Source organism: Centropristis striata, chromosome 10 (assembly GCF_030273125.1).
Source record: "Centropristis striata isolate RG_2023a ecotype Rhode Island chromosome 10, C.striata_1.0, whole genome shotgun sequence".
In the NCBI taxonomy this organism is placed as follows: Eukaryota; Metazoa; Chordata; class Actinopteri; order Perciformes; family Serranidae; genus Centropristis; species Centropristis striata.
In genome coordinates this window covers 21,421,683-21,434,487 of record NC_081526.1, presented here as the reverse complement: position 1 = coordinate 21,434,487, position 12,805 = coordinate 21,421,683, and the positions used below count along the sequence as shown (strand labels likewise).

Below are 12,805 nucleotides of genomic sequence, written 5' to 3'. Positions count from 1 at the left end.
GTATAAATAAAGTTGTTGTTGTTATTATTATTATTATTATTATTGTTATTATTCATAATAATAGTAATTAATTAATGCAAACTGGTGCATGGAGTTGTTGCGTCTGCACACATAATAAGTAGTAATATATATGGTGGATTTAAGGTCCTGTACATGGGACCAGACTGCTGAACTAATAATTCAACCTGTAGCTCTGCCTCTGGCTCACAGAGCTTGTGTTGGTCGAAGACTAAGTGTTGTTGACGCAAGTGCAGCTTGTACTTTAAACACACACATGCACACACACAAATGGGCGTCAGCTGACTCAGTGTGTTGTTCCACACAGAAATCCACATGCAGAAGCTGTAAATATTTACTGTGAAGCAAACAGAAAGAAAAAAAGAAAAACAGTTTTGTCCACATCAGTGGATGATGCCATGATGAGGAGCTGCGGGGGTGTGTGGACTAGTTTACACTGTGGGAAACACTCAGCGCTCGCAGGCGAGTCAGACCTGACAAGGTGCTTGTGCCTGTGGAAATCAGTGCCTGAGGAATGACTGTGTGTGGATGATGTGGTAACCATAGTAACCGCCTGGTGCCACAACCGCACGCCATCTGTCTCCAAAAGATTGATTGAGATGGAGGAGCAGGCGTGAAGGTTGTCCCGGCCTCTTAAGCTTCACACTGATCAGTTGAGAGAGATGAAGCCAGCAGGAGAAAATGAAGAGGAATAATTCTTTGTTTGTTTACAGCCTGGGTTGTGTTTATGTCATTCTAGCCACAGTTTCTCTCAGTCATGTCAACGCTTTACTCACCAACACAAGATTAGTCAGGGCAAATACATCATGCAAAGGCTTGTATCAAAGAAGATTGAGTCATAGATCAGATCAATCTTAAGATGCTTTTCTCTTCCAATATGCTGAGAAAATTCCTCAGTATTTTATTGTGTGAAAATAAATTCTTGAGCTTGGGAATAATAGTTTGGCAAATACATCTAGAAATCCAGAGCTTTATTCTACAAGTAGCTGCACTGTCAAACATCAATGTAAAGAAATAATTTTGAATTGATCAAATGCTCTTTCACATGTGCTCTTTACGGGAGCTGGTTTCTATTCTTTTCTGATAAAACGTTCCAATGCATTGCTATGCAAGAAATAAATGTATGACATAGTTTGCAATGTTACTAATGTTGCTGTTTGGTATGTGTGTGTATGTGTGCAGATGTTTGACTGGATCAGCCACAACAAGGAAGTGTTCCTGCAGAGTCACACAGAGATTGGCCGAGCATACCAACACGCTGTGGAGCTGCAGACTCAACACAACCACTTCGCCATGAACTCCATGGTACTTAATGTCACTGTTCTGTGTGAAACAAAAAGTAGTATTATTATAGTATTATTGTCTAAAGCTGATTTAACTCAACACAAAGCCAGGATCTGTGTCGGCTAACCTGCACTCAGAATACAATAATGTAGTTAGGTTAATTTGCCTTAGTTTACCTAAATTTAGTAGAGCTGCTTTAAAAGCTAATGAGATGATTTTGCAAAAACACCTCTACAGCAGAGAAAACTCACACTGGTAAGGCATAACTGACATATTTTTTCTTACAAATAATAATTTGTAAAAAGAGTTTTATAGAAAAATAGAAAGGCACTGTGTCCAAAATTGCAGCCCCACTGCAAATAAATGATACTTTGGTCGCTGTCCACCATTGTCTGTTAAAGAACAGATTGTATCATCACTACTGCATCACATGGTGAGATATTACTTCAGACGTACTGTTCACTGTCTACATACTATAATATTTGGCCGGAAATAGTATGCAACTGGCACACTAATGGCTTCATACGACAGGTTTTAGACATACCAAAATAATCTCACATTCTGTTTTAAGCAATCTAAATAGCATGTTGATGGAATTTCCTTTTCAACCACAGTCTTTTATGCACAATGTTGTAACCAGCGTTTTTATCATAATGTTTTTCTTTTTTTCCCAGAATGCCTATGTAAATATCAACAGAATCATGTCGGTGGCGAGTCGCCTGGCAGAGGCAGGTCACTACGCCTCCACACAGATAAAACAGATCTCGACTCAGCTGGATCTGGACTGGAAAAGTTTTGCTGCAGCACTTGACGAGCGCTCCACCATCCTCGCCATGTCGTCCGTCTTTCACCAGAAGGCTGAACAGGTGAGATCATCAAAGAAAAATATACCTTTATCTCTTTGAGCACAACTTCTGAACTAGCAGTGAGAACAAATCTATACCAAGCTATTAGATGGAAGCACAATAGACATGTTTATGGCGGGAAAAAAAATATATTTACCCTCTCCTCCAGACCTGATATATGGACGCCCCCTTCACTTCTCTGTGATTAGAGGAAAAACTGTTCCACTTACTGTGAGACTGTTGTGCTTGGTTGCTGATTTTGTAACTGTCTAATCTAGGAATCTCTCTGCAGCAGACACATGTCCAGAATGTTAAATGTAAATGGTACATTTTTAATGTCTGATTATATTTAATAGATCAAACTGCTCGACTGCTGATTCTTGGAAGGTTGACATGGCAACAGATGGGACTTGTTTGATTCCTGCTGGGCCCTTGACATTAGCTACAAGTGTACATTTGAGAGAGCTTGAGATGAAAGACTAAAAGAGGACGAGGGAGAGGGAGAGAGAGAGAGGGTTGGATCGGAGAAGGGACTGGCTGAGATTGAGAGGGAGCCTAATGAAAAACAGAAACAAAGAAGTGTCAAGATGAAAGATGAAACACAAGATGGAGAAAAAGACACAAGCAGAGAAAACTGGCGAGGCTACAGAGAATAAACATTAGAGTGTGAAAATGCAAGGGAATTTAGAACGAGAGGAGTAGAGGCTGTCTTTATCTCTGCAGCCACATTAACCCTGTTAGTAATTTACCTCAAAATGAGCAACAAAACTGTCATCCTCCAGAGCTGACAGTACAGCTGCAACTAATGATTATTTTCATTTTGATTAATCTGCCCATTATTTTATAGATTAACCGTTTCATCAAAGTCCAAGGTGATGTCTTTAAATGTCTTGTTTTGTCGGTCAAAAAAACCCAAATTCGGTTTAATATGATAGAAAACAAAGAAAAGCAGGAAATGAGAAGCTGAAAACTGCATTTTCCACCATTTTTTGCATGAATGATTCCTCCAACAATTAATCAATTATCATTTTTCAACTCTTAGTATACACTCATATACATATCTAGTGGGGAATACAGTATTAAAAGGGTTATGCTCAATGAAAAACCTTATCATATAGAAATAAAAAGTTTTTTTTTCTTTTGACCTTTGGTCTACTGAAATTGTAGCTAAAAGTTACTAAAATGTGTCTGTGAAAACATTTGAGACGAGAAAAAGGCGACAACATATTCCTTCAGAATATTCCTTCATATTTAAACAGTGTTGGTATCGTGAGTTGTGCTAGATGCCATTGTATCAAACCTGCCCTATATGAGAGGAATTGTTGTGATTGGCCTGGCGATGGCGAGGCTGGCTGGAAATCCGTCTGATTGCGAGACGTACCAGACACATCTGCCAGAGCGGCTACAACATAAGCTCATCAGTTTATTTCATTTACCAAAACTCATTCGAAAAAAATAGAATTAATAGCATAACGATGTCTGTACGTGTGTCTGTGTTGCTTCCTCAGTTTCTGTCAGAGGTTGAGGCCTGGTGTAAGGTCTGCAGTGAGGGAGGGCTGCCCTCTGAGATGCAGGAGCTGGAAATCGCCATCCACCGCCACCAGAGCCTGTACGAGCAGGTCACCCAGGCTTACACTGAGGTAAACCAGCAGCACAGCCATCCACAGGACCAGAGTCTGTAGGATGAGGTCACAAAGGCTTCACCCAACATTACACCCCAGCCAAAACTGACTATAGACTGTAGCATCTGTGTTATCACCTTGTGGTTTCTAAATGGAAGTTATGAAACCTGTTGTTTAACTTTACTGCTCACAGCTATCTCTGCAAGTTAATGGCCCCAATTTCTGTTGTTGCTTTCTTCACTTTTTTCCATTATAATTGTGCATTTTGCAGCATGCCTCCTCCGCTTCCCCGTGTGTGGTGTAGGCGAGCTTCATCTTGTGTCCATTGTTATTTGTTATGACAGTGACGGATAAATAGACAGTTATGTGAACTGTAATGCCATTTTTGTTTGCCCTGGAATTCATGGCCCTGAACTGAAAAAATAACATTTTAGCTTTTAAGACATTTGGAATTTCCTGAAAACATTCTGAAAATGAGTTCTTGAAAAGACTGTAAAACCTTTTTAGGTGTCACAGCTCTCTGGCAGCTCTCTGGCAGCTCTCTGACGCTGGCTGTGATGACAGGGTGCTGTTGGTCAGCTGCCGCATCACCCTCGTCCAGATCCGCTGTCTGAAAACCTTCCATGTTCCACTAAATTTAGTCTGGGAACACTCCGGCTCTTCTCCGCCCTTTGCTGCGGACCCATCGTTTTATCTTTAGACAGGCTGTTGCAGTGTTAGCTCAATTTATGCTTATCTGGGAAAGATAAGTCCTTATATAAATACACACATATAAAGCGCTGGGCAGAGGCTCACACTGAGGTGGTTAGGTCTGGCGAGCTGTGACAGCATTGTTTCCAGTGAGAGCGCTGCAAAAAGTGACATGCTCGGAGACGAGAGAGGGTTTTTTAATCTTGTACTCTTGACTTGATGCATTTCTTTAATGAGGTGACAGTATGTTACAGTTACAGTGTTGACAGGGTTACTTTAAGGTTTCCAGAAATTATAAAACTGTAAGAAAAACCATGTCTCGTTTGATTTAAAGTGGTAAATATGAGTCATAACATGATGTTTCCTGTTCTGAGACTACAAACATCTTTGAATTCTTAAAAGTAGAGAAGCTGGAGATGCAGGTGTCTCTGTTGTTTGTGTAGAGGCATGTTGTGCTGTAGATGCTCTTTAAGTGAGACAAAAACAGTGCCTGTGATCTCTGCATAGCATTTGTTTCATGGCATGGTTAAAAAAAAAACCAACTCCTTAATGCAGTTTGGTGTTCTGCCTCCCGATCAAGGCAATATCCTGCACAGGACCTTGGTTCTGAATCATCTTTACAGATTGCCCTGTAAAACTACTTTAAAGCTTCTTTCCCTTGTGCATCTCATTATGTAAATCTTCTTCTTAATGTTTTTTTATGTTAGTGCCTGTCCTGCAGTTTAGCAGCTCAGGAGCCAGTAAAGGTTCCTTCTTGAGGAAAAACTGCAGTGCTGAACTGAAACAATTATTTGTTTTGTTTTTAAGCCATAGATTTCATAAAAGCACATAAACATGCTCCAGCAGGAGGTTTAAACAAACTATCACTCCAACATAATCTTTTTTTAATGATCTTCACTGATAAAAAAAAACACATCACAGACAAAGTGAGGCAGATTTATTGTATAGTGCCTTTCAGCAATGAGGGAATTCAAAGTGTTTCACATAAGAATAAAGACATTAAGATAAGACATAAAAGAAACATAAGGTGGTATAAAAAGACACATAGGGCTCACTTTTTGCAGAAAGGAAACGGATCACTGCTTGTGTGTGATGCAGAGGTTTCAGCTGTGCTTCTCCATGTATAATTTAGCAATTAGCAGTAAGAAGAGAAGTGCTGATTTGGAAAGTGTATATTTGTTTCAAAGAGGAGAGAAAACAAAGAGAGGAAAAGATGGAAACTGAGCTGAGAAGAAAGGGAAAATGTCTAAACTTAAAATGTATTTATTTCTAAAATTTAAACAGTTTTACAAATATTTTTTTTCTGTTTTTTCTATAACCACCTGTTCTTTCTACATGTGTAATCTCTCTGTGACCTTCCTGTTTGTGTTTCCAGGTGAGTCAGGATGGTAAAGCCCTGTTGGACGTCCTCCAGAGACCTCTGAGTCCCGGCAACTCTGAATCCCTGACAGCCACCGCCAATTACTCCAAGGCGGTGAGTGTCATTGAGTTGTTTTGTATTGAGTTTGGTCTTCTCCTGCTAGAAAACTATAAAACAGATTTACAGCAGCTTTAAGTGTACACTACCGCTCAAAAGTTTGGGGTCACTTAGAAATGTCCTTATTTTTGAAAGAAAAGCACAATTTCTAAAAATTAAAACATTGATCAGACATACAGTGTAGACATTATTGATGTGGTAAATGATTATTACAAGCTGGAAACAGCTGATTATCTTATGAAATATCTATTATTTATTGTAGGCAACCATCACTCCTGTATTCCAGTGGCACATTGTGTTAATCCATGTTTAAAGTGTTGAAAGGCCCATTGAGCATTAAAACTACTGTGCATTATGTTAGCACATCTAAATACCGTTTTGTGCTGATTTTAGAAGCAATACAATTATCCTTCCTTAGGCTGGTTGAGTATCTAGAAGTGAAGTTGTACAGGTTAAAAATATTACTTCTACCCTCGTCAATGTCTTTACTATATTTTCGATTCATTTTGTAACTCATTTCATGAATAAAACATGGAAAAACAACACATTTTCTGGGTGACCCCAAACTTTTGAGCGCTAGTGTATCTTAAATGAAAATTGGATAAAATGAATCTTAAAATGCCACTGTTTAGTTAAAATGTGTGTTATTTTGCAGGTGCACTGCATCCTGGATGTAGTTCATGAAGTTCTTCACCATCAGCGCCGCCTCGAGAATATTTGGCAGCATCGAAAGGTCCGACTGCACCAGAGACTGCAGCTGTGTGTGTTCCAGCAAGATGTACAGCAGGTACACACACAAACACACACAGTGCATACAGCAAGTGAGATTAAAAAAACAAAAAACATTAGGAGTGAATCAGTGAGAGAAGAGTTAGAATATCATGTTGCCGTTGGACGTAGCTTTGGTTTATCCAAAATGTAAACTTTTTGGGAACTGAGAAAAACAACTTTTTTTATTGCAGTCTTTAGTTCACTGAAAAGGAGTTTTACTCACCCAAGATGTCATAGAATTTTGTCAAACCACAGCAGAGCATGTAATCTTGTATGTAAGCATGTGACCAAGTGAACAGACGTGTGTGTGTGTGTGTGTGTGTGTGTGTGTGTGTGTGTGTGTGTGTGTGTGTGTGTGTGTGTGTGTGTGTGTGTGTGTGTGTGTGTGTGTGGAGCTTTGCTGAGCAGAACTGATGAGGATCACCACGACTCCTCCATCCATCTCTGCTGTCCTCTCGTCCCAGTTTAACAGTGTGTAATGTAAAAATTCCTGAGATAAAACGCTCAGAGCGGATCTCTGTTCCGCTGGTACCGCCGCTCATATTTCACAGAGAAGCAGACTGTGTGGTTTTGGAAAGGTGTCAGCCCAGATTCCTGGAGGTTTTAAAGATATTCGGCAGCTCAAAATGTAATATATCAGCTATGTTTTATGCAGGGTCATTTTTAACCAGCAGAGCCAATGTCAGAGGATGCGGAGGAGGTCTTGTTAATTACGTTACTTTCTTTAATGTGATTGTGGGTCTGACAGTAATGCAGTAGGAATGAGGTACGACCAGATACCACTAGCATTACTGAAACCTCTGGAATCTCAGTAAAGAGTCCACATATTCACTCTCTGAAGAGTTTTTTTCCCCTCAAAAGTATGAACATAAGGTACAGTAACAAGTAGTGTTGCTGGTGCAAAACTGTTTAAACTAAACCTAAGCAATATCAGCTTCTGTAGTTTAACACACGCATTTCTACTCCACCATGTGCCACCTACAGGCAAAGACAGGAACAGCAGCAACTGTTTCAGCCTGCACATGTAGACATGGTAATGTGCACCACCTGCAACCAAGGAAGTAACCAAAATATGTAAGATGTGTTGCGGACGCAGTTATTTCTCCTCATTAGCAGTGATTTAAGCTGCAGAAAAGACAGATAAATATGCATGTATCCACCCAGTAAGATGCTAGGATTTAAGCACAGCTGTTAATCTTTTGTAATGATTATACAATCTTGGAACCAATGAGCTTTTAGTCTGATGACGGTTTAGTCTCTGGGGGGCATCGGCTGATGTTTCTGGGGTTCCGATGTAGCAAGCGGACATCAGGATTATAGATATTACGGCCCAAATTTTGTCTTCCATGAGTCGGTCATTGTTTAGAGTCTGATTAGCAAGTTGAGACGCAAGAATGGAGTTTTATCTGCATTTGAATGCAGTTAAGGGGGGGGGGGGGGGGGCTAAATTGATGTCAGACGATAGCCGTTGGGTTCAGAGATTGCATTTTGGCCGATTCATTTCACCTCTTTTGACTGTTTACCTGCATGCAAACAAAGCCTGCGCAAACATGAATAGTCAATACTATTTGGACTACAAATGGAAACCAGAACACTTCTGACAGCAAATTATTGTCCTGTTGCGAAGAAATTTGGCATTCATATGCAAATATCTGTTTGTAGAGATTATGCTGATTATTTAACAGTCAAAGTTTCATGCCGAAGTGCTCCAACTATGAGAACAATGAACTAACATTGTCCCTGGAAAAAAACAGGAACTACTTCTGAAAAAAGGGGTTTCTGAACTCTCTTGAGGTCAGGTTTAATTCAAGAAAGAAAAATCCCAGCACTTTCTAGAGGACACACAAACACACACGCATGCACGCACAATGACAAATGACATTGAATATATTAAAAACATTGTAATTGAAATCATCATGTACTGAATGACCTTAGGGAGGGAGAATCAGGACATCAGGCGGACTACAAATTTAAAGCTGAAAGCTAAGTATGGGCGCCATGCAAACATTTCTATGTGACCCCAGAGAGAGTGTGAGAGAGTGTTTAAGAGAGGCGAAAAGACAAAGAGAGAGGGAGAGAAAAATAGTGAGTGAAGAAGAGATCGTATCAGGAGGTTATAAATTCATTGAAAACAGAGCTTTGCCAACTGTACTCGTCATGCATCAGTTTCTATGAGACCCCAGAGAGACACGCAGAGACACACACAGAGGGCGAGAGACTTCCACAGAAAGTGAGACAAGGAGCAAGTGAGAGAGTAAGCTCATACCAAAAGTCTATAAATCAGTGAAAACAGGGCTATTCCAACCAGAGTAGTAATGCTTCAGGATATATGTGACCCCAGAGAGGAAGAGCCAGAGATGCAGAAGTAAAGGCTGAAAGAGAACATATTAGGTGTGTAGTTTTATCTGGCAGTTTTAGCTGCACAGTCAAACAAAGCTGCAGTCAGCATGCTTAAGTTTGTGTGTGTGACCTGTCGCTGACCTCTTTGTGGCTCCAGCTGGACTGACTACATGATAGTGACGTCATGATTTACAACATCTCTGCTCACTTTTCCTTCAAGGCCCAAAGAGTGCTCTGAGATGTCAGTGGAGGAAGAACTACTCAACAAATTATTATAATCAGAATGCACTTAAATTAAAGTACTTGATGAATCAGTGCACAAATGGCGGCCAGTTGGGCTTGTTTATATGATCTTATTTAATAAAGTTTGGTCGTTAAGTCCCATGGTTCCCAACCGAGGTGTTGGATATTTTAGACATTTTTCGTCTGATATCGGACAGAATTGTCATCTCTGTTTACATCTTCAGCCTGGCATTGCCTCCACTCTTGCCTGCTGAGGTGATATTTGTATCGAATGTGGGCAGTGCAGGAAGTAACACACACAGATATCAGTATGCTGGTTTGTAGTCTGTATGAGAGCCTCGTGTGGTCATGTCAATGTCAACCGCATTCTTAGTTATTTGTTGAGGCAGCGACTGGTCAAAGTTTACCCACTCAACCATTAGCTTGCATAGAATGGATGAAATTGGGAACAAACTAGACCAGCCACTGGTTAAATCTTAAATAAAGATCTTACAGTATAATTGTTCTTCATGTAATCTTAATTTGAAAATGAACTACTGCTTTCAAACACATGTAGTGAAGTGAAAAGTGCATTGTTTCCCTCTGAAATCTAGTGTAGTAGAAGTAACACAAAATTTCCATCACAAAATGGAAATGCTTTACTAAAGTACATTTTTCAGGTACTTGTGATGTTTTAATGTGCCCAAGCATCATTATCTATTCCTAACCCTGAGAAATTCTAACAATTTTCCTACATAGTCCAGCTACACAATGCAGGTCTAAAGTCAGTCTAAAGTTGGCCTACGGTAAATTTAATCAATCATATTGACATCCTGGTAAATAGTTCTGTATTGTGAAAGTACATAATTGGAAAGGACAATTTATGTCAAAATCGGTAAAAGAAAATAAATAAATAAAAAACCCTAGAAAACTAAGAACTGTGCTATAGAACAGTGACAGAACTTACTGGGGATTTCCACCGGACGCGTTACAGCAGCAGCACGTCTCCACAGCGTTTTTGCTGCGTCTGTCAATTCACACCGGACGCGTTACTGCAGCAGCACGTCAGCTTAGCGAGCCGGCCGTATACACGCGAGATAACGAGATCACGCGATAATCCTGACCATACGGGAGACCGCAAGATCCCGTGATAAACTTTAAACTCTATTTATACAGTCTATGGATAAACTGTGCGTATAAAGTAAACAACAACAACAAAAACCAACTTACTTTGCTTCTCTGAGGTGAAAGATATGTTGATCTGACCATCTATCCTTATAAAAACAATATGTTATGTCATAAATGATTGTATGATGTTCCACTTCAACAATCAGTCTCTTGTCTTCCGTGTCGCCGATCCTCTGAGACCCTTTGATTGATTGATTGCCGATCTGGTGCCCCGGTCATAACATAATGTTGATGTGAAGTAGTTTTAGGCTGCATGAACTGCGTATTGTGTTTTATTTTGAAAGGGGCGGAAGTGTTTTAAGCTGATTCTGAGTCGGACTTCCTGTCTGGTGCGATCTGCTCTGTTGAGATTCACGCGATTTGGCAGCGTCTCGCGGAGAAATAGAAGTCCTACCTAATGCTCGCGTAGAGACGCTGACGCGACGCTGCAGTAACGTTACGCTACGCGCCCGGTGGAAATGCTCTCATTGATTAGAGTGTTACCTATTTGCAACGTCATACGCGACGCTGACGTTACGCTGCAGTAACGCGCCCGGTGGAAATCAGGCTTAAGAGCGAATAATAACATCTGTTGAAGATTACACATATAAAAACTGAAAATGGTACCAAAGTAGTAAAGAAACAACCAAGCCAGTGATGCTGCCTGGCACATCGGTCATGACGCTGGCCCTACTGTCATCAGTCTAATGACACAGCATATTCAACATCCTGTTCTTCTCAGCTGCCCTGACCTACATTTCCCACGCAGATCATGAAGGTTTCATCTGCTCCATTCCTAATTCATGAGGTCTGAGACCATTTAGTTCTGCTCTTCTGTATGTACACTGTCAGTGCCAGGAACACAAGGTGACCTTTAATCTTTAGCGTGTGTTCGGAGATGTTGTGAAGATAATCTCTGTGTTCTCCTCCAGGTGATGGACTGGATAGAGAACCACGGCGAGGCCTTCCTCAGCAAACACACTGGTGTCGGGAAATCCCTTCACAGAGCCCGAGCCCTGCAGAAGAGACATGACGACTTTGAAGACGTAGCTCAGGTGAGTCTCTCTGTCCACATGGGTCTCTGCGTTGTAGACTGAACAGAGAAAGACTGAATTAAACAAATGCCACAGTGATCAATGCATAGAAATCAACACTGGCCAGATTTCCATCCAAAAAATATTATTTTGAACAGAATTTAAAGGAAATGGGCAAAAGAAAATGGAAGTAAATGCTTGTCTCCAACCACTACCGTTATGCTGTTATAGGGATTTGTTTATGAGAAAAGCAGTAGGTGGCAGTTACAGAAAACCATTAAACCATTATAGAAGAAGATGCAACAAGATGATGTAAGAGTGCCACACGTGTGTGTGTTTCATCTAATAATGTGAGGAAGGTTACATCAGATCTGTGTGAATCAATGACTATATGAGGTTTTAATTCTGTGTCGTATGGGGAAGAGAAGCTTCAATGCTTCTTACACATCATAATTTCATCAAAGAAATTGTTTCCATTTTATCACAATTTGCCTTTATCGATTCTCCAGCGTTTTTTCCCCCCTGCATTTTCACATAGAAACTGGTGGATATAAGCACACATATTGTCCTTTCAAGTGCTGAATTTCATTGTTCATGTCTTCACAAGAAAGATAGTTGCCATGAGGTGTGAGCTGACATTGGCCTTCCACGCCTTCCAATATTATTGTTATTTTAAGACCAATTTATGCCGCTAATATAATGATAATATGATAGGTTTGTAACATAAGTACACCCTTTCAAAGATGTTTTATTTCTGTTCACTGTGAAAACATGCTTAGGCGTCTCTATAACAGTTGGTAAAACCTGCTGTTTGTCAAACATCTTAAGTTAAGTTAAGTGATGCTGACATTATTAAGTAAATACACCTGCATGGAAACACAACAGGAGATCAAGGTCACCACAATTATCATGCTAATGTCCATATATCATACTATAAGTAGATAGTGTTATTATCCTGACAAGCCTAAGCTGACACCAAACAGCAGCACTTTAACTCCAATAAAGCAGCTACACCTGTATATTCTTAACATGTTATGCTTCCAATACAGTGGTTGGATATCTGAAAGCAGCAGTTTGCCCCGAAATATAAATGAAACCACTGTTTAAACTCAGGTTTGGTCAGTGCAGGTCCATCTCTGAGCTCTCATTTACAGCATCAACATAACATAAAAACGCCTCCCTCCTACAATTCCAATTTTGAAGTTAGTAGTTGTTTTTATCAAATGTTTATTCGCTTGCCTTGCAAACATCTGTAAGTAATTTGCCTTGATTAATCCCAAATTTTTAAAAACCACCATGCCTGTTGGCGGCAGGAAGCACGAAGACATGTCTCCA

At 40.2% G+C, this 12,805-nt stretch overlaps 1 protein-coding gene across 1 annotated transcript in view; it reads left to right on the top strand.

Annotated features, from left to right (window-relative positions):
* The window catches only part of kalrna (kalirin RhoGEF kinase a), a 170,349-nt gene that overhangs the window by 60,140 nt on the left and 97,404 nt on the right, over positions 1–12,805 (top strand). Inside the window, exons 9-14 of the mRNA XM_059343329.1 lie at positions 1,201–1,323; positions 1,977–2,168; positions 3,656–3,787; positions 5,835–5,933; positions 6,592–6,723; positions 11,369–11,491. Of these exons, the coding sequence (XP_059199312.1) occupies positions 1,201–1,323; positions 1,977–2,168; positions 3,656–3,787; positions 5,835–5,933; positions 6,592–6,723; positions 11,369–11,491 (801 nt within the window). The remainder of the gene's footprint in view (positions 1–1,200; positions 1,324–1,976; positions 2,169–3,655; positions 3,788–5,834; positions 5,934–6,591; positions 6,724–11,368; positions 11,492–12,805) is intronic.